The sequence below is a fragment of the Podospora pseudopauciseta genome, chromosome 3, assembly GCF_035222475.1.
Source record: "Podospora pseudopauciseta strain CBS 411.78 chromosome 3, whole genome shotgun sequence".
NCBI lineage: Eukaryota > Fungi > Ascomycota > Sordariomycetes > Sordariales > Podosporaceae > Podospora > Podospora pseudopauciseta.
The window spans coordinates 81583-105574 of NC_085893.1; the positions used below are offsets into that span (position 1 = coordinate 81583).

Below are 23992 nucleotides of genomic sequence, written 5' to 3' on the forward strand. Positions count from 1 at the left end.
TTCGCGGCCAGTGCCATGGTTTCGAACCCAATCTGCGCCACACTCGGTTGACTGCGACTCTGAGATCGACCAACCCGGGCGTGCCTGTTCAATCTCCAACCGCAGCGGTCGGCTTGGTGGTTGACCACGGCGTTGGTCTTTGGGTCGGTCTGGTCATTGACTGAAATAGACATCATATTCTGCCTCGCTTCTACTTGATTCAAGAGCTCCCCACCCAGACTGAGCTTTATCTCTAGTAATTCTTTTTTTTTTTTTCTGCCGCATCATTGACTCCAAATGTGGCCACCAGGGAAATAATGAATCACCAACACACACGATGGCCATTATCAGCGCAGGGTGAGCGACCTCGATTGTCATTGCAGACAGCCTCACCCACTGAAAACAGTCCCGGGCTGCCCCCATACCCCGTCAATGACCAGGATGCCCGTTTACTTGTTGCGTCAAAGCTATGGGGTGAACAGAGGCGATTTTCAGATTCTTTCTCTCAAATGTCCAACGAAGCCCTCTATCACGAGTCGTTGGACAAGTTGAACCTCTCCTGCCGCACAGGTTTAAGCTTCAACTTCAAAGAACAAACCGAACAGGAAGCGCAATTGGTGGTTGATCTCGGCGGAAGTGTCACACATATCCCGTCCCCACAGCCATCCCCCACATATAAGCCGGCAGGTTTACCATCCAGGGCTGCCCTAACTTACACACCTGCCAACGCCAAAACATATCCTTCTGCGGAGTGGGAACTCACCAACGACAAACCCCAAGCGGAAGGAGATGGATTCATGCTGTGGAAGGAATACGCGCCAGTGATTCTGACGCGCCGTTCTTCCTCACTCCAGTCAGAGAGAGAGCAGGTCCTCGATGCAGTATCTAGTCTCGGCTTGAAGGGTCCTGTCAAAGGCCTTGGGAAGCTGTCAAGGCCGGTTCTGAACAAGTACTACCGCACAGAGCAAGCACTGGCAGAGTTCCTGATTAAGCAAGATCGCGTCCTACTCCGTCCGCTGCCTTCGCCAGAGACTGGGCAAAGAGAGCTGGAACGCCTAGAAACCGAGCTATTCGACACATCAAAATACATGGGTAGCACAAATTACATGACCGTACTCACCTGGTCTGACGACAACCCATGGGGAACCATCACACTATTTCAAGTCGAGACCCCACTCATGGGCTCTGTCAGCCAAGGGGGGTATCTGGAATCTCAACGCCGAAAACCGCCAAACCTCCATGTTCATGTTCGGGAACCGTTTGCAACAAAGATAAAACCAGTGGCAGCGATGGAACACATACCCCAGCAGATCCTCGTAAACATGCGCATGGATACTGCGATACGGAAGTTGGTTTTGGTTCACGAGCAAAACAGCCAGCGATTTCGCTGGATGGCCAAGGGCGAAATGGGCCACCCCTCCTATGCAACCATATACCGGCCTGACATGCCGGTGCCTATTGCCGTACAAAGGAGTCTGTACGAGCACTTGGATGCTGATGAAGCAGCTATTCTTGGCCACCACTCACACCGCCGACCGTCCTGCCTCAGTCCACAAGCTGGCTACCAAGATAGGCAAGAGGTCACAGCGGATGGCATCGTAGCCACAATCCCACAGTTTCTCGCTCTTTTACACTCGACTCAGTCAATTGTAGAAGTTGCTTCCTCTCCCAAGCCACCCGACGAGGAGAGGGTGGAGACGACATCAGGTGAACGCTTCCGGCGGTGCTCCATGAAGCAGCCGCTCCAAGGGAAACGGCATACTGGGAGGGATGTTCACGTCGTGGTGCTGTTGCCAGCTTCTCGTTCCGCGTGGGTGGAGGAGAAACTTTTTTGGACAGACGAGCAAGGACACCTTGCCGAGTTCAAGCAGAAACGATACAAGTCGGTAATAGATAGAGAACGGGACAGGAGAAGGGGAAGATGTTTTGGCGAGTTCTCGGGGAGAAGGGGCAGAAGCCGGGGCGTTGGGGAGATCCGGAGTCCACCGTTGAGTGCTACCCTATGCGCAAGGGACTCGGTATGGTATGAGTGATGCACAGTCAAAGGTCATGGACTTCTTGTTGGCAGATGGGCAGACAGGTTGGATACACAGGGGCCGCCAGCACGGTATCTTAATCATTGATGATGTTTCCTAGAATGCAATGACACCTTTCCAGTTGTCAAGTTGCCCGGAGTCTTTAGGTACCCGGTCGAATGTGCAGTGGTATACGTACCTATCTAGGCTTTTCGCTACTGCGATTGCCTTTATATCCTTAATGCTACATTAGGCACCTACCTAGCTAGATAGGTATTTTGTTAATTGCCGTCTGTAGGTAGCTTCCAAGCCAATGGAAACCTTGCTTGGTAGTTCCCTGATGTCGAAATCAGGACCTCTAATGTAGCCTTGACGTTGCACATAACGGGTGGACACTGGGCAATGGTAACGTTACTGAGATGGTTCAGCCATGGTAGAACAGCCGCAGTTCCTTACAATAAACGTTAGTGGTTCTCATTTTCTGACCGTTACTACAAGAAGGGTTCTTGTTTTCAAACTCCGTTCCCTGTTGTGGCTGCATGTCAGGGGGTTGGAAGAGCAAACCTCACCGGCTAGCACGAAGTTTTTGCCGACCTTGATCGAACAACTATAATGCGGCCATGAAGATTTAGGCAAATTTTTTCCGTTGCAATTTTTCCATGAAGAGAGGTCCAGTGCGTATGGTGCCGGCTTATATATGCTCTCTTCGAGTGCAAAAATAATCCTATGGAGAGCTTTAGCACCAGCGACCCTTTAAGACGCGAACCACCATGAACCTCTTTGCAAAGTCTCCGATCGAGATGCAACTTTATACAGCAATCATTTTCATGTTGTCACTCCCTCAAGGGGCCCTATCCCACTGTAAGCGCTTTCTTGTACTCCCTGGAAAATCAGTAAACAATACCTTGTAGGTAGGTACACATATTTCAAGCTATACTGACTACAGAAACGCTCAAAGATATCTTCCACCAATTTCTCCATAACGACACAATATTCACTCCTTTCAAGTACATCCGCCCCGTCCCTGCTGAAACGCCACTTCTCATCACCGACAAGAACGACATTCGATGTAACCGAGCAGGGGCCAATGGACAGTCAACAAATGTCTTGACAATCATAGCAGGCGACACCGTGGGGTTCAAGCCTACATTTTGGATCCATCATCCCGGGGCATACGCTGCTTACCTCTCTGCCGTCCCTCCTGGAAAAACCATCTCCAATTACGCGGGTGACGGTGACTGGTTCAAGATTTGGGAGTTTGGAACATACCCCAACCTCACAGCAGAGTCGACATATCAACAAACTTGGTACGTCACGCTTTCTTTCAACCTCCTGCCTTTTTTTCCTCTTAGAGCGAAGATGCGCGTGCTAATGGTGGACTTGTTCCAATCGCAGGCGATTGCTTGCAGACCCACTGACATTCCAAATCCCAACGGCCACCCCACCGGGGAAGTATTTGCTACGATTTGAGCATGTGGCACTGCATCTGGCCAGCCAGAGAGGTGGAGCCGAGTTCTACCCTTCTTGTGCCCACGTTGAAGTGCTGAACGCTGGGTGGAAGAGCACCGGTCTTAGCCCAGGACCGACAGCACGGTTCCCCGAGGCACACGAGGCAGAAGAACATGGCAAGTTGGTGTTCAATATATGGGACTTTGATGACGTGAGTGATGCCATGATACAGTCTAGAAAGATAGGCAATGGGGCTGCTGACAAAACCGACAGGTTCAACAGCTCAACAGCAGGAAGATGCCTGGCCCGCAAGTGTGGGATGGCCGCTGAATGTACAGAACTGGCATCTTGGCAATTTGGGGGCGGGTTGGGCAGCGTTCTCGCATTTTTTCCCAAGGAGCCAAGTCAGCAAGCGAGTATGCAGCCAAGAGATTTGACGCGGTGTGACGAACCCCTATCCAGAACCTCTGAAAGGGATACTAGTAGAAGGCACTTCTGAACAATCCTGGTTCGGTACAGCTAAACAGTGTACAAAAAATGGGCTTGTCTCAATCACAATAGTCAAGATATTAACGATTGTGACTTGTATTGCATACTGCGGAACTGTCTATCTAACACCGGCCAGTTCCTCCGTATATATAGACCTCAGGATTCTGAACTGATTATGGCCAAGCCGCCCTGATCACGTCCTGACTGGCCTATTCCGTGATCATGGTGATCATCCCCTGATTGGCTAGTTCTTATCTAATCTAACGATTGGCTGAGGGCGTCCCGCGCCTTTCGTACTGTCCGTCCTGTTGGCTTAACTGTGACAAGCTAGCTCAGGGGGTGCTGTAATTGTTGGGGCGGGAAATGTCCAATCTACTTGAAACAAACGTTACATGGCAGGCAGCAATTGTCAAATACGGTATAAGGTGATTATTATACGAGCGAGAGTCTTTAGGTAGTACGGTGAGGCCGGACCTAATAGCTTTAGGTTCTATTACTAAAATAAAGTTTTTATTAATTGTAAATTGAAATAACTAATTTTATATACTATCCAAATAACCTCTAACTTAAAGTAGTTAAGTGTTCTTTTTTTAACTTAAGTTTTCCCATAATGCTAATGTCCTTCGAAATTTAGTATTTTTAAAATAGTCCCTTAGTTTTTATGTAATAATATATAATATTGTTTTAATATCTTTATTATTATCAATTATAAATTCTTTTTAAGTTATACTTTTTTATGTTCTTGTAATAATTTTAAACTTAATTTTAAGTTTTTATTTTAGTTAGCTTTCCTATTTTTAACTATAATATCGTTTTATGATTTCATAAACATATTAATTAATAATATAAATGTCGATATATTATAATTTTGCTTATAAAACATTAATATTTACTATAATAAACCAAATTATTAAAGTATTATTTATATTAGAGTAAAATACTACTATTATTAATAGATTAATTAATTAGCTTTTACATTAAACGAAATTTATATATAGTTTCTTTAATAGCTTTTAAAAGTACTAAGAATTTAAACTTAATAATAATTAATTCAGTAATAAGATTTTACTTATTAATTTTTTAATTGATAATATTACTAAAAGATTTTAGTACTTAGGCTTATAAGCTTTGTTAAGTAATAAAACAATTAATAAAAGAATCATTAAGATAAATTTCCGTAAAGTAATTTTTATATTATTTTCTATTTATTTAACAAGCTTATAAGTTAACGTTAATAAAGTAAATAATTACGTTAATTTTGATATTATATGAAGAGGGTTTCCAAATAGCACGGTAAAGCCAGACCGAGTGGCTCAGGTCCCACTGCCAAGGTAATAGTCTTGCTTATAGTGGGTCAGGATGACCAATCCAACAGCAATATGCTGCTGTTGGTAGCTAGCGTCGGCGATCAATCACATCTTTCCTTCATGTTGTGCAAGGGGCAAAATCCTTGCGGCCGAACGAAAATGTTCCCTCCGCTTATCCCCTTCCAGCCCCTCCCAGACATCATCAGTGAACTGCGTGTCATTGTCTCTACCTCCTTATCTACTCAACAGCATGGAGTACGATCCATTCAACCCCGAACACCAGCTCAAAAGCGAGCCACAAGTGGCTGTGACGGAGGCCTATACCTTTAACCAAGGCCCAGAGAAACACGAGACCGGATTAGCTCGGAGTCAGGCCTGGTGGCACGCCTGGTGGTTAGAAGTAGTGTCTATGGTTGTCACTATTGGATGCTCAGTCGCCATCATCGCTATTCTCTGTGCATTCAACAGGCGTCCGATTACCGACTGGACCGATAAAAGCAAACTTGCGGAAATCATCAGCCTTCCAACGACGTTGTCTATATTGGCGACAGCTGCGAACGCCACAACCACGCTTGTCCTCGGTAGTGCTATCAGCCAGTACAAATGGGTGTATTTCAAGGCCAAGAATCGTTCGTTGGCTGATCTGGATCTGTTGGACGGGACCAGCAGAGGGACTCTATGGAAATGCCTGGAGCTATTAGTGAAGAGGATGAACACACTGGCGAGCTTAGGTGCTATTGCCATGATCCTGTCACTCGCCGTCGGTCCATTCTATCAACAGACGGTCCAGCTTACCGAGTGGGATGTGCCAAGTGACGACGGGAAGGCCTCATTTGGGCTTGCTCATCAGTACATCGCTAGTGGGCGTCCAAACTTTGCCGCCGGCGGTAGTGCTGACGCCAGTTTGCCAAGTGCCTTCCAAGTTGAAGCTGCAACTGCCGACAGCCCGATGCAGGGTGCAATCTACAGAGGGTTATTCAACCTTGATGGCCCTGCTATATTCAACTGTACCTCGAACTGCACATGGCCAGATCCCGGGGCGAGCAAGCCCTATGTCTCGCTAGGCTTTCGCAGTGATTGTGCGAATGTCACAGAAGCAACTCTACGTGCTTCAGGGTGGGACGATACCATCGAAGGTTCCCCTCGAGGTATAAATATCACGACACCGGGAAATGTCACATTGGACACCCGCTTCTCGTTCACTTCGTACCAACCCGTTGTTGTTGTTGCAAGCAAGTCCCTCCTTGGGCACCAAATCAAAAACATCAATACCTCTCCATTCGACTGGACTGGTGATACTGTGGGTCACACTATTGCTCGCATGGCTGTATTTCGATCAGAGTTGGATCCTCGCAACTTTGAACTCGTCAGCAGCAAGATGCAGGTTACCGAATGTGACCTCAGCCTTGTCGCCTATCGCTATTCCGATATCTCTGTATCCGACAGCAAACTCACGATCGGAAAGGAAGAGTTGATTCGGCTTCAGTCTGGCGTTGTAGAAAGACAAGATGACGGGAGGTTCATCGGTGTTTTTGACACAGTGGTGGATTCCTCCGGAACGACAATTCCATTAAAGGTGTCCTTGGCAGACATTGGGGCCCTCACTTTGCTTTTCACCTCAACACGATTCATGGGCACGCTTTATGCAGGCGAGCCGCCCGATCGTAGTCGGATTCATCGGCCTTCCGGCATGGGGGATGCCTTTCTCGGAGGTGACATTACTGACCAACTTGTCATTGAAAGATTTGAAAGAATGGCGGAGAGCATGACTCTTCAGTTGCGGTCAACCAGCGATGTAACCGCTACCGGTATTAGTGTCTACTCTATTGTGCATTACAAGGTTGAGTGGGCATGGCTTGTTCTCCCGCTAGCAGTGCAGCTGATCACACTGGTTTTCTTTTTCTGGGTCCTTGTCAGGAATCACCACAGTGGACTGCAGCATTGGAAAGACTCGGCACTTGCTGTCGTCAGTCACAGTCTACAGGCGGCAGATGAAGACATTCACCAGGTGGAAGTGATTGGACCCATGCATGTTGAGAAGATTCAGGAATTAAAAGACTGGGCCAATCGGACAAAGGCGAAACTGCTGTAGAATACCTAGGCTCGTAGCTTCAGGCTGGATAGGCTACCCAATAAAACCACTACACAGAAGTGTCAGGTACATTGCTCTTCTTGTACTCACCTCTCACTACCCGGTCACAAACATCCTTCAACACTCCTCCAACCCACTTAAAGTCCTGCAAGTCAAGGTAAACCTGCGCGCTGAGCCTGGCCCACCACCTTCCCTGAAAGATAAAAACTGCTACAAAAGTCTGATATTCCTCCATGAGCGTGCCGAGGACGTAGGAATGAACTGCTGGTTCCTCTCCACTTGCCTCGATATCCTCTGCCGGTAAAGGCAACGCCACATTGGTCATGGCGCATGCAGACATCGTTCCCTCCTTGTTATCCAATACCTCAGTTCCCAACGCCTCCGCCACCAGCCTGCCCCCTTCCCTTGCCATCTTGATCAGCTCGTCTCTAATTCTCACCTCACCACCAAGAACTTCCTCCCTCCACTTGATCGCGTCTTTGACACACAGGTAAGGCGCGTTATCCACCGTCCCCACAAACTGAAAGCCGTTCACAAAATAGCCCTTCCCATTGGGCGGCAGCGGGTTCACCCTTTTCAAGTTCCCACCCTGCAGTTCAGCCGCCTCAAACCCATGCGAAGTCGGCACCGTCGATCTGATCAGTCCTTGATTCCTCAAAGGGACGTAAAAAACCGCACAACCCCTCGGCACATGCAACCACTTGTGACAGTTGGACACAAAAAAATCTGGATCAACCTCGCCGAGGTGATTAAGCTTTACCATGCCTATCCCCTGCGCGCCATCAACGAGCGATAGAATCCCATGCCTCTTGCATGAAGCAGTGATGGCTTCGAAAGGGAACCGGACCCCGGGATTCGAGCTGACCACATCAAACAGAGCCAGCCTGACTCTCCTCCCCTCCTTTTCCACCTCTTGCACCGCTTTCTCAAAGTTCTCAACGATATCCCCGTCTGGACAGGGGTATAGAATGGGCACACATCGACTGTGAACCAATCCACGGCTGTACTCCGCCACATAATCCACCGTCTTTGCACACCCGCCGTAGATAGTCTCGAAGTACAGGATCTCGTCTTTCCCATCCTTGTTCCACACGATGTTACGGAGCACCGTGTTGACGCCCATGGTGGCGTTGGACACAAAGACACATGTCTCCGTTGGGACACCCAAAAGCTTGGCCACGGCAGCGCGGGACTCATCGAGGAGCTGAGGGTATGTATATCGGATGAAGGGATCGGGCTTCGCTTCTGCTTGGTCTTGATATTGCCTCATCAAGTTGCGGATGTGGGAGGGGATGGTGCCAAATGAGCCTGCCACGGTGTCAGTAAGTTGATTGTTTGCAGCCTGGCTAAAAGGACGAGCAAAGACCGGGAGATGGACGAACCGTGGTTGAGATTGCGGTACGAAGGATCGAACAAGAATTCAGAGTCGCGAAGGGCGCGGCCAAACTTGACAGGTTCAGACCTGGTCCGGCCGCATGTGGGTAAATCTGAAGTGGTGTCGCCCATGATGACTTAGTGTTTGACTGGGATGCTCGGAGTACTAGGAATGAAGCAGTTCAGATCAGGGTGGACAATATAATAAGCATGCCCTAATAACTCGTCAAATGGATTGGTTGTCATGAGTCAAGGATGACTCGACATCAAATAGTGAAACCCTTGCACATGGATCCTCAACTGATCTACACCCCCACTTGCCCAGTCAACGGTTTAGGGCCAAGTTGGTACCACATCTCCCCACACTGGACTTGCATCGTGCATAACTTGGATAATAACGTGATACCGATTGTATTCCAAAGGGCGGACTCTTCACAGTGCCCCATGTCCCGGTGTGGGGACGCCGTCAGTCGGCTAGAAAGGGGTTTGTGTTCACAAACTAGCAAGCCGCGGCCAGCCGAGCAACCCTTCAACATGAAAAAAGACCACTCAGGCTCGGCTTCGCTTCCGAATACCAAGGCAATCAAAACCCCTCACTTGGTTCACTGCTTCTTGTTTTGAGCATAGAAGAAATTGGCACCTGAAAGATATGAGCGACTGCTGTGGCAGGTAAGGTATGGCGTTACTTTGGTTGGAAAAATGACTCACCAACAGGAATAAGCCCATTCTCTGCAGCCCATTCTCTGACCCCTTTCGTGTCTTTGTCTCCATCATTGCCAACGTCATATCCCCAATGCTTTCTTGCACTCGGCCGCGACAAGTGTAGCTTTTCAGTAGTACCGTTGGCAGGGGCAAATGCCAACAGAACATACCGATGTTTCCCAGTCTTCTCGGGCGGTGATGGAGGCTTGTACCCCATGATCTCATCAGAAAAGGTAGGGCTAATCCCAGATGAGGTCGGCACGCCTATTGCGATCCAATGGCAAAACTCGGACCATTTCGGATCATCGCGCGATGGAGCATCCGGATCCGTCATGGCGATAACGTAAGTAACGCCTTTCTTCCAGAGGGTAGGCTTGGACGCCATCAGTTTTACTGAAGGAGCTGATTCGAGCAAGGAAGGTTCGAGGGTGTTGCCAAGGTCGGCGTGAGTGTGATGATGGGAAGACCATGTGGCGTTCATCAAAAGTGAAGGAAGAAAATCGTCAATGACTATGGTGAAGCTCAGCATCTACCCTGGTGATCAACATGAGCTCTGATAATATAAACTTACCAGTAGGGATGATTTCGGCATCCTGGAGCCTACAATGTAGTACCTCACGTTAGTTTGGTCATCTAGGAGCAAGCAGTCAAACATATCGTACGCTTTCTGTACATCGTCTTGCGTGTTCCAGATACTATTACCGGTCTTCGGGAGAGGATGCTGCTCGTTGACAATAACAATTGCCCCAGCAGCAAAGGGTCCAATGAGTATAAAGAGGTGCAATAGGAGGCTGTAAAATGTCATAATGGTCATTTCTCTGCTTGGTGCAAAATCCTGAAGTGAGCTGGACACGAGGTAGATAACTAGAATGAATGTACACACCTACCTACATAAAGCTCAGTTGAGCAGTGGACCCAAAATGATGTCACCATTTCTACCTTAGCTGCATCACCCCAGCCCCACCTCCAACAGAACTGTATGCAACTGCCAAAATAAACTGCAAACGCTGGTGATTTTCCCCACTTCTCATGGTACATTTACACATGAAGGATATGAGCAAAGCTCAAGTACACAAATGCCATGACTTTCACTACCTCATACCTCATGTGTAATTATCGATGAAGAGTGATCTTCTCTGTGATACCTATGCAACTCTATAGGTAGGTGCGGCGGTAGCCCGCGCTTATCTAATCATTCCTCGCAATAGAAAGCATCCTCTTATTGTGAATAGCCTTGGCCAAACATATATGTGCCCACATGCACCGTCCATTTAGTGGGGACCAGGCTCGCAGTCGGGAGCGTAGATGGCCTCTGTCAACACTGTTAGAACATGCATAAGTAAAGGCAGCAGGAGGAGAAGGCGTACTGCACTTGGCGTCGCAGTCCTTGTTACATTGAACAACATCCGGGACGTTGACGCATATCTTGTAGAGGCAATCTGAGATGCAGGTCCAGAAAGCCTCAGGAAGCTTAACGCAAGGAAGCTGGTCCTGCGGAGCCGGAGCCGGAGCAGCAGCGGCAGTGATGGCAAAGGCAAGGACCCCGAATGATATGGCGAAGCGCATCTTGGGCGTAGAGATTGTGGATTGTTTGTTGGCTGATGAGTTCAATGTAGTAGGTTGTCGAGAGGGGAAAACAGCCGCATGTAGTGCTTGAAATAGTTGGCCCAAGGAGCAGGAGCAACCGCAGACTTTGGGGAGGTGAATTACCTAACCCAAAATAGTTGCTCCCGTGATGGAGCGCTGCATCCCAAGTTCTGATATCTTTTTAGGATGTGTTTCCGACTTTGACCCTCCTGACTTGAGTTAAGTGGGGTAATGATAGTAAGGGAATTGCCGTGCATATCCGCCCATCACATGCTTCTTATCATCAGTAGAAATGACTGCGTCCCACATACTAATAACCTGCTAGCATACCTACCCCTTCGGTGACGAATGCCCCAGGTCAGTTCTGGCCCGGGCCACGATCAGGGTGATATTCGCACATCAAAGCGGATTTAAATGAAGTAGTTACCTACCTAGGCGAGCAGTCATGTATTATTCTCTTCTGATTGAAAATTTCAACTGTTTCTGAGCTAGACCTTCATCTCCCACGCACAGCAACACTATTGCCAACTGTATTGCTTGATACCTATCCACCCGGCCTTTTCTATTTTTTAGTTTTTACTGTTATGTACACACAGCTATACTATTTTCTTCCTCATCATAGTTATTTATCTCATCTCGTTATATATTTTCTATCTACAAGCCTGGTTGCTATATCGGCTTCGGTTACCAACCTCCCTTTCCTCTTTTCTTTCTCCTTAAACGACAATGCATTTATGCCACAGCTTACCTTGCCCCCATTTACCAGCACCACCAAGTTTCTGCGGCCTGTCTCTCTACCATGCTTAAAGATGTCAAGAGTACCTAGTCATCCTCACTGATGCTGGTACAGAAAGGGCTGCTGCTGTTTATCAAAAAAAAGTCTATAGTAGCTCTACAAATCGAGGTGTACAGTTGCAAGCGTCCCAATGGGAAGAAGCCCGCATCTGTTTTACATCTTATTACCTACTTAAGTGCCATACCTTACAGCCTTACCGGATATTACCACAACACTGCCACTCTATACTCATCAAGCGACAACAATTGCTTCTCGCTCCAGCTCGACCGTCATGACAGTCTCGGACACGACAGATCCAAATCGTATCTTCTTCACTGAGTTGAACAATACTCCTATCGCTCTGTCTTCCACTCATTGTGGCGCCTTTCACCAAGCTAAAGTTCGACCAGAGAATGGTCGCTTCTTTGCGGTATTTCAGGGGTTGGCATTGTGTTTTTACTTGGGGTGTATTCAGTTACCGTGGGTGGCATTGCTGCCGCGCAAAATACTGGAAAATCTGCCAGCCATGTCAAGCTTTCCTGTTTTGGATGACTCTCACAAGTCTCAGGGTGATGATCGTGATGTTGCAGTGCGGGATGTGATAGAGCTGGGTGCAAGGATGCAGTCCGGGCTCTGAAGGGGAGGCACATGTACCTGAGAAGATCAGCTGAGGTAGGTCCTCATACAAATAGCGCACACCATCCAACATTGTACAGAGTTCATGATTGCATTGCTTTTTCGCACGCCCCCTGAACGCCTGGCAAGAGGTAAAGCAGGCAAAAACATCGATGGCAGCCATCCAATATCACCCCTGTAATCTAGATCATTTTGTTGGTTGGTCTTTCCACTCGAGCGAGCGACAACGGGATGCTGTTGGGGCTCTTTTGGCCCAGCATGCATCATCCGTTTAAGCCACATCATTGGTGCGGAACCAGACTGACTGTTTACATACCCACATTTAAATACAAGGCCTCACTCATCCTCTCCTGCTTCCCATCCTCTTCCCGTCATGTCTGTGGTTGACCATGGCAACCTCGGTGCTCTCACTCTCATCATCAAAAGCACGCTCCATATCGAAAATGGCTCCCAGTACGCCTGACGCCAAACGTCGTGTCAAGATAAGAAAAGAACCACTAACCGCCTCATTCCGCCGCTCGTGGGTTGCCCTTGATCCTCACAGCTGCAATTTTGCTAGCCTACGCCATCAACCCGACCGAGCCAAGTCCAGTTTATCCATTCATCCTTCCATCCTATAAGCTGGGAGATGGCTTCACTCCAGCGCAGTACGGCAAAGGCCCCCGTGACATCGCGTTTGTCATCTTCTACACCGTTTTCCTTACCTTTACACGCGAGTTCTGCATGCAAGAGATCTTCAACCCCCTCACCCTCAAATGTGGCATACTCTCACGCGCCAAACGAGCGCGCTTCGCCGAAAACATGTACACAGCCCTGTACATCGCCATCATCGGACCCTGGGGGATGTATCTCATGCATCGCACCCCAGTCTGGTACTTTGACACGCACGGAATGTACGAGGGTTTCCCGCACCGCACCCACGAGGCAGGGTTCAAGTGTTATTACCTCCTCCAGGCCGCCTTCTGGATGTAGCAGGCCGTGTTGATGGTGTTGGGCTTGGAAGCTCGCCGCAAGGATTTCAACCAGCTCATCGGACACCACGTCGTCACGGTGGCGCCTGCGGCGTTGAGTTACCGGTTTCATTTTGCATATATGGATACCGCGGTCTACATTACTCACGACATCAGCGACTTTTTTCCTTCGCTATCAAAATCGCTAAACTACGTGGAGAGCAAGGCGCAGGGCTGGTCGTTTGGGCTGTGTATCGTCATGTGGATTTACTTGCGGCACTACATCAACTTGCGGATCTTGTACTCGATGCTGCCTGGGGGAGTTCAGCACTGTTGGGCCATATGTGATGGATTGTGAGGCTGGACAGTACAAGTCCCCGCTGGCGAACGTCATCACATTTAGTCTGTTGGCTTTGTTACAGTTGTTGAATATGTTTTGGTTGTATTGTTTGTTTAGGAGCGCTTACAAGTTTGTTGTTCTTGGGGTGGCAAAGGATGACAGGTCTGAGGCTGAGGATGAGAGGGAAGGATGATACGTCGGTGACAGTGGTGGGCAACAACAGACCGACTCAAGGGTTGGCGCATAGGAAGGGTGGGCGTCCAGAGTACAGATGATGCTTACAGTGTATACCTGAGCATCATGTGGCTTCATGTTGGTACGAAGCTGGGATAGGTACACAGGTTGATCGAATCAAGAGTGCTTGGAATGTGATATTTCAGGGTTTGAAAAGGACTTGCATCGAGGTGGTCCTGTGAAAGTTCTCATCACAAGAAGGCTTCACATGTGTTCATAATCATGTCAATCACCGTTACCTGACTCTATTTTTACGTCCAACTAACCCCTTTCCGTCTCTTTTGCTTTTCTTTCGGCACCCGGGTGATTTGTGGCTCCAGCAGCCAACCAAGGCTACAAAGTGCCTATTGCCTTGGCAGCAGCTCTAGTTCAACGCCCGCTAAACCCTTCCCAAGAAGACGTACCGAAGACTACCCTCACCGTGGGATTCACTGCACGTTTCCCGCTTCTTCTGCAGTTCTGGGAGCGGTTTCGGCACGTCTGCCATGCCAAAGCCGAGCCCGCACCATCTTACTCTAGGCTAGGGAGGTGGGACGTTGGTTGCATTTTCTGGGGAGGGGTTACAGCGGACCCCCCAGCCCCTGTCAATAGCCTCACGGATGATACTGATGATGCCTTCAACTTGGGGTATATAACAGCGTTGCGGCTTACACCTGGCTTCTAGATAGCTCATCCTCACTTTCACCCTCTCGGCCACAGCAGAAGGAGGAGAAATGAAACCGTCACGATTTCCCTTCGCCCTCCTCCCCCTTGCCGCCGCCGCCAGGGGAGGAAGTTTCCGTGGCCTCTCCCACATCGCCACAGAAATCTTCTCTTTCCCCCCCACCAACCCGATCTTCATCGAGAACCTCTTCGTCCTCCCCGACGCCCGCCTCCTCCTCACCTCCTTTGTCCACTTCGGCCCAGATACCAACTCACCGCTCCACATCCTCAACCCTGTCACCTCCTCCGTCTCGGTGGTGACCACCCTCCCCAACTCCACCTCCCAGACCGGCATCGCCAAGTTATCCGGCGCAAACCGCTACGCCGTCACCGCTGGAATCCTCGGGGACAACTTTGAGTTTTTGAACAACACGGTCAACGTGTACGTCGTGTCGCTGGGGTGGGACGCGTCGAGCGCGACGGTGGTGGATACAATCCCCGTTCCCGGGGTCATTAGTGCGAACGGGCTCGTGGCGGTGGGGAATGTCGTTCTCAGCGCCGACTCCCGGGGCGGGAGGATCTTGAGGGTCGACACCGTCACCCGGACGAGCAGCGTCGCTTTTGCGGACCCGTTGCTGTTTGGGGACCCGGCAAACGTGAGCGGGTCTCTGGGGATCACGGGGGTGAACGGGCTGTTTCTCAAGCGGCACGGCGGGCAGAGATGGGTGTATTTCACCAATAGTGCGAGGGGGGTTTACGGACGGTTCAAGGTTAACAGTTTGGGGCATAAAGTCGGGAGGGTGGAGGTGTTGATGACGGCGACGAGCGATGATCCTGTTGGGTTTACGAACTCGCTGGATGACTTGGTGGTGGATGGGGATACGGATGGTTATATTGCCTGGCAGGATCGGTCGTTGCTCAAGGTGAAGCGATACAACAACGGGACCACTGCGCAGACGGTTGTTCTCGGGCCTGGGGGTGTTGCAACTGGAAATACGGGCATCACATTGAAGACGCCCACGTCCGTTGCTCTGGGCCTTGACGGGGGTCACATTTATGTTGGAACAGGAGGTGCTGTAGCCGGAAATCTGACCGGAGGACAGGTGGTCAAGGTTACGATCTAATTATGAAGATATGGAAATTCACAGAATAGCTGCCAGGCACATGGTGTTTATGAGAAATGAATGATAAAACGGCTGAAAATGACATCCTTTAGACAAGTGAGAGTGGCATGACCCGGTTCCCGACGTGCGGAGTAGCTTCCTGGAGGAAAAAAACCCCAATTGGTCACCACTCAAGCTTGCCGCCAAGAATGCGGGCAAGCTCATGCTGGGGAAATGGATTCATTTACCCGGCATTTGACGACCGTGGAAGCTGTGATTTCGCCGTCGGTATACACATCCGATCTCCGAGATGGCAGTGTCGGAATGAGGGGGAATGGCATCCAATTGCGGTGCGTTCAGCTGCTTATTACGACATGAAACGTCTCGAGTCGTAGGCTCAACACTCTTTTGTTGTCAAGGTTTTTTTTTTTTTTTTTTTTTTTCGAAATGGCTGGTGAGGAGAGATGTACCTTTGACTATCTCAAGATGCTATCAACATTCTTCATTACAGTAGCCCTGGGGTTAGGAATCACATATCTCATCCTCAACTATCCACGTGTGAGTTTCGGCATCTGTTCCGCTTGCACATGGTTTCATCCTGCTAACTCAACTAGTTGAAACAAAACTATCACCTCTCCCGCCACCGCTCCTCACTCCCTCCTTCACCACCAACCCTCAAAACAGGCATCTCCAAACCCTGGCTCTGGTTCCGAGAACTCCACCAACAATACGGCGACGTAGTCTACCTCCAACTCGGCCCCACGCCCACCATCCTTCTAGGTTCAGCTCAAGCAGCATGGGACCTCCTCGAGCGCAAAGGGAGCATCTACTCCAGCCGCCCACGGTTCATCATGGGCCAGGAGCTGCTCTCCAACAACTTGCGAGGGCTGATGGCTGGGTACAATGATTTCTGGAGAAGATGGAGGAAGCTGCTTCATAGCGGGTTCATGGCGAGACAGTCAGAAAAGTACAGGTGGATTCAGAGCCTGGAGAGCAAAGTTTTGATGAAAGAGCTGCTCGACAAACCTGAAGGATTTAGGGAGTGGATGGAGCGGTATGCGGCCAGTGTGGTTGTCATGGTGACGTACGGGAGGAGGGTGACGGACGTGAGGAAGGACGAGGTGGTTGAGATGAACAGGTTGGCGATGGAGAGGTTGACTTTGGTGAAGTAATTTTCCCCTATCCCACCTACGAACAGGTTCAGTTAGCTGATCGCATGACAGTATTCCAGGTAAATATGCAGTCGAGCGTTATCCTGCTCTGAAGTACGTCCCCGCCATTCTTGCCCCTTGGAAGAGAATGGTGTTGGAACAAAGGGAAAAGGACGTTCAGATGTACACCTCGTTGATGAACGATGTCAAGTCTCGAATGGCCGAGGGAAGATTGCCGGACTGTTTCGCCAAGCACTTATTGGATGAACAAAAAGGACTGGGAATGACCGACCTGGAGGTGGCGTATACGGCAGGAACACCTTTTGGAGCTGGCGTGGAGACGGTATGTTGTTACCTCTGAACCAGCCCCCTTTTTCCCCTCAAGACTAACCAAACAAAAAAAACAACAGTCCGCAGGATCCTTGGCGTCGTTCATGCTTGCTTGTGTCAAATTCGGGCATTCGTTCATCCCAAAAGCCCAAGCTGAGCTCGATGATGTTGTTGGCCGAGACAGAATGCCCACGTTTGACGACCTGCCGAATCTCCCCTATATCAACGCCATCGTTTCCGAAACCCTCCGCTGGAGACCCATCGCTGTTTTGGGTGGCACCCCACACGCCACCACGGCAGATGACTGGTACAAGGGGATGTACATCCCAAAGGGGAGCACCATCATCGCGCCTTTGTGGAGTAGTACGTATCCCTTCTCTGCTGAAGTCTTTCAAACAGAGCTCATACTAACAATAACAGTCCACCTCAATGAAAAGGACTTCCCTGATCCCCACACTTTTCTCCCAGAGCGTTTCTTGGACAAGGAGAGGATAGCAGCCTACCCCGGCACAACCGGCCACAGCGCGTTTGGGTGGGGTAGGAGAATTTGTCCGGGGATGCACCTCGGCCAGGCGTCCGTCAGTATCAACATTGCAAGGATACTGTGGGGATTTGATGTGAAGCCTGCGAATGATGAAAAGACCGGCAAAGAGATCGACGTTGACATGTGAGTGTTCCCTTACCCCCATCAGAGGTCTGCAAGAAAGGAACTGATGAATGGAAAGATTTGCCTTTTCGGACGGGTTCAACTCTAGCCCGTTGCCGTTTCCCTGCGAGATCAGGCCCCGGTCGAGCAAGCATGTTGAGGGTATTGAGCGGGAGTATAGGGAGGCTCGTTCCAAGCTCGAGATGTATGAAGTGTGAAGTTTGATAGGTACCTTGGCTCAAATGAGAAGTAGCCGTCTGTGAAGAAGGCATCAAGTCAGACCCAACAAACATCTGTGTTATCTGTACACCACCGCCTCCTCCAGGCCTCTTAACATCCTCCGGCGCCGTTGTAAAGGCACACTTGCCTAACCCCCCACTCATAGCACATTCTCAGGAAGTGCATGACACACAGCACTGATTGGCTTGCAACGAGTGCAACCGGTCGACTCAGATACTCGTAAAGTCTTGCGAACGTTGGGGTGCATGTACGGCTGAACTCGTGTTGAACCAGAAACGTTGTCAGCGAGTCGTCGGCTTGCTGTTGCTGCACTGGCAGCGCGCGAAGCGCCGGTGAAAAGATCATTGAGGCAAAACCTGGCCTCGATGCATCAAATTTTGGGTACGGCAGCATGCATATGGGTAGGTACATGTATCATGTTCAATATTTGGTAAATATATAACGGCCAAACATCTGGTTCCCCTCGGTTCCCCAAAGCTTCTATCGAATATCAACTTTGCAAGCCAACGGCGCCATGCTTGGTGTGTGTGGTATACTGAATGGCGGTAAGAAGTGTAGTATAATGATAGAGAAAGAGACTCGACCTGAATAACAGGCCGTTCGACAAGATCAACCGAAAGAACACAGAATAATTGTCCATAGGGACAGTCATCCAAGACTCCGATGACAGTATGTGTGACAATGGACAAGGCCAAGTATCCTCCCTCAACGCCAATCCTAATGCAAGCAAGAGAACACCACTTCCTAATGACAACGTGTAGAAATATTCAAGCAACGACACCCTCAACCCCCCCAAGAAATCTCCTGACTCTTCCAAGTTCAAGCTCGCCCTTCTCCGACTCGACAGCTTTCGTCAAAGTTTCGAGCAGCCGGTCGACTTCTGCCTCTGGCCGGCGTGTGCAGAGTGAGACAAGTTTCCGGTACTGCAGCTCCCGCTGCTTGCTCCGTGCTTTCAGTCTACCAACCATGTGTCGTGTCTGCTCCCCTCTGGCGTGAACCGCCCTGATTCTGGCACGCAACACGGCGGCACTAGGGAGACGAGCAGCGGGATGTGGCTTGTCCGCGTCGGCGGCGAGGTGGCCGTCCACTCCGGTGTCGTCGGCTGCTTGCTGCTTTGCTTCGGTGAGAACCGCCCTGAGTTCGGCGGCCCAGTCCTGCTCAGGCCCAAGATTGTCGACGGAGACACGGTGTTGCTGTACGAGTTGACGAAGTCCCATTTCCTCCTCCTCACAGGCCAGCGCAAGGTTGGAGGCTTTTTGACGGGCGAGCTGCTGGGCAGTAAGCTTCTCTTGAAGAGCTTCTAGGTTGCGGCGAGCCTCGCCAACCTGAGCCGAGGTTGTGCGCAAAGATCCGTGAAGCGCGTCGATAGCGTCTTGCTTCTTCTTGAGTTCGCCCTGGAACTGAGAGGTTGACTCGTTGATAAGATGAGAGATGGCTGAGGTTCGAGTCAGTAAGGATGTCGCATGACGAGGCAAGGAAATTAACCCACAGTTGACAACCTCGTCGCTATTCTCCCTGCTCTTCTGTCTCGACCCCTGAGGAGCGTTTCTCTCCCCGGTCTCGCCACTGGCAGAGTGTCCATCTGCCAGCCCAATGCCAAAATCCAAGGGACGTAAACCGGCGGTATTGGCGATTTCAGGGTCTGCGCCAACCTCGATGAGTTGTGAGATGATGCTTCGGTTGCCCACACGCGCTGCCACGTTCAGGGCCGTGTCACCTCGGTTGTCTTGTGCGTTGACAATCTCTCCCATGAACCGACCAATGTTCATTCTTGACGAGGCAAGCCCGTTGCTTCCATAAGACTGGCTCTGACTGCTTGGATTGCTCCCTTGGCGGACCACCCACTCAAGTAAGCTCTCAAGATAGTACCGGGTGCATACATTCCTACCTTGTACCGCACTGACGAGGGCAATGTGATGCAGCACCGTCCTGCCCTTGTCATCTCTCACATCCAGGGTACCGCCCAGGATGTCCAGAAGATCGGGGAAGCACCCGTGTTCCATGGAATTGGTGGCATTACAAGCCCTCATCAGGGCCGTTTCTCCGGATGCGTTCACACGGAATGGACTAGATCCCGCCTCCACGAGGGCTCTTAAGAGCGGCATCCGGGCAAGAGTGGCAGCCCAGATGAGGGCTGTGTTGCTCTGAGCATCAATGGGACCGTCAAGTTCTTGCGGGATCATGTTGCGGAGGATGCTCTTTTGGTTTTCGTCAGGGCCGGCCGTGTTGAGGAACAGCTGCATCAGCATGCTGCGTTTCGCCTCGGCCTCGGGAGCTGTTTCGTATGGCAGCGGACGCAGCGGACCAGGAGCATACTCCGGCTCGTTCCGGGAATAGATGAACGACTCGTTCGGCTCGGTGGGTGACCCGGGAAAGTTCTCGGCGTAGGGGTTCATACTTGGATATGTCGGGGTGAGCCCTCCAAAACTGTGAGCGGGTGTGAGAATTCTTTGCCTCTTGCGCGCAGGCTCGACCGTCTCGTTGACCACCGGCTGTGTCTCTTGAGAACCAAAGGCGGATTCGGGGGCCCCATAGTTGGACACAAAACTGTGCTGGGAGTTTGGTGGGAAGTCACCAGCATCTTGCATGGACGGCTGGCGTTGGAAGCTGGGAGCGCGAGACGGAGGGTTGCGATTTCTGGGAGCGGGCGACTCGAACCTGGCTTTGCTAATAGCATTGATAGCATGGGATGCGGTTGACGAAATGCTCTTGAAGAATGTGCCACCCTGTTGAACACCACCTCCGCGGCTCTCCTGAGAGCTTGCGTTGTACAGACGCTTCCTCTGGGCAGCCATGGCCTGTTCTTTTGTTGGCGTGTCGACATCGGGGGCGCTTCCTCCATCTTGGCCCCGCTTGTGGGTGAGAAGTGCATGGAGCACCTCGTGGACGCCATACTGACGGCAAACCTCGAGACCGCGTTCAAAAGGGATCCATGTGCCCTGGTATTTCCCGTAGCCACCCTGAACCTTTTCATGCTCGCCCGTCTGGATCTCCTTTTCCAAGATTTTTGTCCGGCGTCCCTTTTCCACCCCTGCCACCTTTAGGATTTGTGTCGCATTGAGCCAGCCATCACTCTGGCGGCGCATGACGGTAATGCCATTGGCTTCGGTTTCGTAGACACCAACACCCGAGTAGAGAGCCTGGAAAGAGTTAGAAGCTGTCCACACACCAGAAAGGGAGTTCAGGATCCAGGACTAACCGAGTATATAGGCATAACATGCTCGGCGGGCTGTGGTGTTGGGTCGGTGTACTGGCGATAGGAAGACTGCAAGTTGAGAGTCTGGGAGGAGGGTTGGCTCATGGAGAAGGGCTGCTGGGAGGAGGGCTGGGGGTACTGATGAGACTGCTGCGAGGCGGTCATCTGTTGTGACAACTGCATAGTGGCAGCAGTCTGGGGAGGTGGAGCGGTGGGAGTGGGTATCAGAGCGGTGGAGGCGGGCCCAGAGAAGGACGGGCGATGGGAGGTGGCAGCGACAGAGGTTGCGACGGTTGCCGAGGCCATTCAGCAGGCCATCCGGGGAAGAATACGATACGGTAAAGATATTATGTATGTATGGGGCGTGATTAAGGATATGCTTAAGTGTGATGTCGTGGTGGTTGTCGTCGATATTCTCGAGAGAGGGGGGGGAGGACGGAGGGAGGAGGGCAGAGGGAGGAGAGAAATCGGCCGTCTGTTGCGAGCGGTGGTGGGCCGTCGAGGAGAGGTCGTACAATATAGCGACAGACCAAGCAGTTGGTCCAAGTAGTTGAAGCAAAGTATGGAGCAAAGTATGGAGCAAAGATACGGATAGAGTTCCTAATCAATTAAGACGTGTGATTTTCGTGTTCTTTCGCGCCTTGTCTTGCTGCGCGCCCTCTGTTCTCGTCGCGTGCCCTTCAATTACTCGGAAGCGAGGTGGGGCCACGTCTTGGCGCCTCACACTTCACGCGCCAGCCGCACAGACCATCCTCTTTTTTTCTTTTCTTTATCTTTTTTACCTTGCAGGTTGTGTTTTTCTTGCTTTTTTTTTTAACCGTGCACCCGTTGAGCCTCGATTTCAGGTGGTCCAAGCTCCCACTGGAGACCATCATTCTTTTCGACGGCACCTCTTCCCAACTCTTCTCCTATGCACAGCAGTGGAAGCACTCACTGCCTGCTTCATCAGCCAGCCATGGCACGGGAGCCTGGGTGATTTGATTCTCCACAACATGTCCCGACCACTTCAATTACCCCCTCCAACGACCACTCTTGGCCTCTATCGACAGCTCCTCCGCGAATCGTCATACCTGCCTTCGCTGGCCCGTCCACATGTCGATCACCAGATCAAGGACCGCTTCCGTCGATATCAGAAGGGCCACGTTGACAATGACCGCCTTCGAAAGAAGCTCAAGGATGCCCATCATGAGCTCCGAGTCTTGCGCGCTGCCAATGCCGGTGACATGAACCGGATGCAGAAGATTCTGCTCAAAGCTTTTGGCCGCACTGGCAGTCGACGCCGGGACCTCTTTAGCAATCTGGTACGACGCCCGCCCCCAGCTACCACCGAGGAACTGGAAGCACAAGTGAGCGGTACCCGAGCGTGGAGCTTTGATAGGGATCCAGACTGGCTGGATGGGTGGGATACCGAGGCCCTTCTTGCATTTGCCAAGGTCCAGGCAAAAACAAGTCTTCCATCCTCTCCCAGAGGGCCCCTGCTTCCCAAGCACGCCGTCTCGCCAGACAAGGATATCCCAAAGGAGAATGTGTACGGCAATCCGTTCCCGGAAAAGGTGGCGAGAACGAAGGTCAGGAAGCTATATGCCAGCCTGGCCGACCGAGTACTTCCTCCGTTGCCGGAATCCGAATGGGACAGGCTTGCTCTGGTGGCCGAAGGGAAATTTGAAGAGGCCGGATGGTACGTACCCTCTCGGAGGTCTGCCGCGAAGAGTTTGGCAGGAGATGCCGACGCGCAAGCAGGCGAGTGGAAATGGCAGCTCTACGCTACGAGGCCGGTTGGCCTGGTTGATGTTGCACAAAATAAGAAGCAAAGGTTGCTCAGCGGGGCTTTGGATGAGAACACGCCACACGGGAACACTCAGCCAGTGGACCGTCACATATACACAGCCAAATTCTGGAAACGTCTTGTCAAGTCGATATGGCTCCTCACTGCAAAGGGGACGCGCGACCCAGAAAAGGGTGGCTATCGTGTCACTTGGGCGAGGGCACCTTTCCAGGCTCCAACAGCAACAACCTCTGGGATGGAATTTTTTGAGTCCCTGCCAGTCGACGCATCGCTCAGCAACAAAACCAAGGGCCCAAAAAAGAGGGGACGGAAATCGGCACGATAAGGCTCTCTTAGTCCAAAAGCGCTGCCAACTTATTCAACCCCTCGCCGTCAACACGCATGCCAACCCACTCGCTCATCATATTGGCGCCAATGCTTTCGTAGAACTTGATGGAGGGTTCATTCCACTTGAGCACACTCCACTCAAGCCGCCCTCCCTTTAAGGCCACGACTTCCTTAGCCAACTCGACTAGCAGTCTCTTGCCGTACCCCTTTTTGCGCTCGCTCTGCTTGACGTAGAGATCTTCGAGGTAGATGCCGGGGCGGGCGCGCCAGGTGCTATAGTTGTAGAAATACAGCGCGATACCAGCGGGGATGCCTTGGGGGCTCAGGAGGATCAGGCAGCGGGCTGGCTTGTTTGAGGATGTCGGCTCGGTTTCGTCGGCAGCAGGAACGGTAGATGTGGACGAGGAGGGGGCAAAGGCGATGGTACATAGTAGTTTTTCCTCGGTGGCTTCGACGCTGCTGAGCTCGTGTTCATAGTCGGCGAGTTCACGGATCAGCTCGAGGATGGCGGGAACATCTGTGTTGTGCCAGTCAATACCAAGCTTGTGTGACGGTGTATTCCGGGCTGGAACAGCTGCAATCGGTGGGAAACATACCCTCGCGTCTAGCGTGACGAACAATTGGATCTGGAGACATGTTGTA

The 23992-nt window shown here is 50.9% G+C and overlaps 11 protein-coding genes across 11 annotated transcripts; 6 read left to right on the forward strand and 5 right to left on the reverse strand.

Annotated features, from left to right (window-relative positions):
• Positions 1 to 488: 488 nt before the first annotated feature.
• Positions 489 to 3977, forward strand: QC763_0046870 (uncharacterized protein; the record flags this gene model as incomplete). The annotated part of the gene is made up of 5 exons (XM_062905701.1): positions 489 to 1865; positions 3003 to 3063; positions 3118 to 3301; positions 3390 to 3654; positions 3717 to 3977. The coding sequence occupies 5 exons, from the start codon at positions 489 to 491 to the stop codon at positions 3771 to 3773; spliced, it is 1944 nt and encodes a 647-aa protein (XP_062766397.1). The 3' UTR covers positions 3774 to 3977.
• A 1512-nt stretch (positions 3978 to 5489) lies between these two features.
• QC763_300200 (uncharacterized protein) lies at positions 5490 to 7331 on the forward strand (the record flags this gene model as incomplete). Its single annotated transcript, XM_062910484.1, has 1 exon — positions 5490 to 7331. One exon carries the CDS (start codon positions 5490 to 5492, stop codon positions 7329 to 7331), a length of 1842 nt encoding a protein of 613 aa, XP_062766398.1.
• QC763_300210 (uncharacterized protein) lies at positions 7273 to 8837 on the reverse strand (the record flags this gene model as incomplete). Its single annotated transcript, XM_062910485.1, has 2 exons — positions 7273 to 8639; positions 8714 to 8837. The coding sequence occupies 2 exons, from the start codon at positions 8835 to 8837 to the stop codon at positions 7381 to 7383; spliced, it is 1383 nt and encodes a 460-aa protein (XP_062766399.1). The 3' UTR covers positions 7273 to 7380.
• A 470-nt stretch (positions 8838 to 9307) lies between these two features.
• TFS1 (carboxypeptidase Y inhibitor) lies at positions 9308 to 10221 on the reverse strand (the record flags this gene model as incomplete). Its single annotated transcript, XM_062910486.1, has 4 exons — positions 9308 to 9345; positions 9414 to 9917; positions 9979 to 10007; positions 10070 to 10221. The coding sequence occupies 4 exons, from the start codon at positions 10219 to 10221 to the stop codon at positions 9308 to 9310; spliced, it is 723 nt and encodes a 240-aa protein (XP_062766400.1).
• Positions 10222 to 10678: 457 nt separating this feature from the next.
• QC763_300230 (uncharacterized protein) lies at positions 10679 to 11189 on the reverse strand (the record flags this gene model as incomplete). The annotated part of the gene is made up of 2 exons (XM_062910487.1): positions 10775 to 11189; positions 10679 to 10719 (listed from the first exon to the last, which is right to left on the reverse strand). The coding sequence occupies exons 1-2, from the start codon at positions 10971 to 10973 to the stop codon at positions 10679 to 10681; spliced, it is 240 nt and encodes a 79-aa protein (XP_062766401.1). The 5' UTR covers positions 10974 to 11189.
• Positions 11190 to 12848: 1659 nt separating this feature from the next.
• Positions 12849 to 13377, forward strand: LAG1_1 (sphingosine N-acyltransferase lag1; the record flags this gene model as incomplete). Its single annotated transcript, XM_062905702.1, has 2 exons — positions 12849 to 12858; positions 12965 to 13377. The coding sequence occupies 2 exons, from the start codon at positions 12849 to 12851 to the stop codon at positions 13375 to 13377; spliced, it is 423 nt and encodes a 140-aa protein (XP_062766402.1).
• Positions 13378 to 14642: 1265 nt separating this feature from the next.
• QC763_300235 (uncharacterized protein) lies at positions 14643 to 15695 on the forward strand (the record flags this gene model as incomplete). Its single annotated transcript, XM_062910488.1, has 1 exon — positions 14643 to 15695. The coding sequence occupies one exon, from the start codon at positions 14643 to 14645 to the stop codon at positions 15693 to 15695; it is 1053 nt and encodes a 350-aa protein (XP_062766403.1).
• Positions 15696 to 15943: 248 nt separating this feature from the next.
• On the forward strand, positions 15944 to 18099 carry QC763_300240 (uncharacterized protein). The gene is made up of 6 exons (XM_062910489.1): positions 15944 to 16232; positions 16289 to 16842; positions 16898 to 17168; positions 17236 to 17518; positions 17576 to 17822; positions 17881 to 18099. The coding sequence occupies exons 1-6, from the start codon at positions 16122 to 16124 to the stop codon at positions 18017 to 18019; spliced, it is 1605 nt and encodes a 534-aa protein (XP_062766404.1). The 5' UTR covers positions 15944 to 16121; the 3' UTR covers positions 18020 to 18099.
• Positions 18100 to 18808: 709 nt separating this feature from the next.
• Positions 18809 to 21420, reverse strand: SWI6 (transcriptional regulator swi6; the record flags this gene model as incomplete). The annotated part of the gene is made up of 3 exons (XM_062910490.1): positions 18809 to 19476; positions 19531 to 21181; positions 21241 to 21420. 3 exons carry the CDS (start codon positions 21418 to 21420, stop codon positions 18809 to 18811), a joined length of 2499 nt encoding a protein of 832 aa, XP_062766405.1.
• Positions 21421 to 22229: 809 nt separating this feature from the next.
• Positions 22230 to 23348, forward strand: QC763_300260 (uncharacterized protein; the record flags this gene model as incomplete). Its single annotated transcript, XM_062910491.1, has 1 exon — positions 22230 to 23348. The coding sequence occupies one exon, from the start codon at positions 22230 to 22232 to the stop codon at positions 23346 to 23348; it is 1119 nt and encodes a 372-aa protein (XP_062766406.1).
• Positions 23349 to 23381: 33 nt separating this feature from the next.
• Positions 23382 to 23986, reverse strand: ats1 (Peroxygenase 1; the record flags this gene model as incomplete). The annotated part of the gene is made up of 3 exons (XM_062910492.1): positions 23382 to 23388; positions 23417 to 23867; positions 23947 to 23986. The coding sequence occupies 3 exons, from the start codon at positions 23984 to 23986 to the stop codon at positions 23382 to 23384; spliced, it is 498 nt and encodes a 165-aa protein (XP_062766407.1).
• Between the last annotated feature and the right edge of the window lie 6 nt (positions 23987 to 23992).

What these genes read in the sequence shown, in the direction of transcription:
- QC763_300240 (XM_062910489.1), top strand. Translation starts at nt 16,122, where the DNA reads ATGGCTGGTGAGGAGAGATGTACCTTTGACTATCTCAAGATGCTATCA. An exon ending in CATCGCGCCTTTGTGGAGTA is followed by an intron (nt 17,519 to 17,575) that starts GTACGTATCCCT and finishes TAACAATAACAG; the next exon opens with TCCACCTCAATGAAAAGGAC. An exon ending in AAAGAGATCGACGTTGACAT is followed by an intron (nt 17,823 to 17,880) that starts GTGAGTGTTCCC and finishes ATGAATGGAAAG; the next exon opens with ATTTGCCTTTTCGGACGGGT.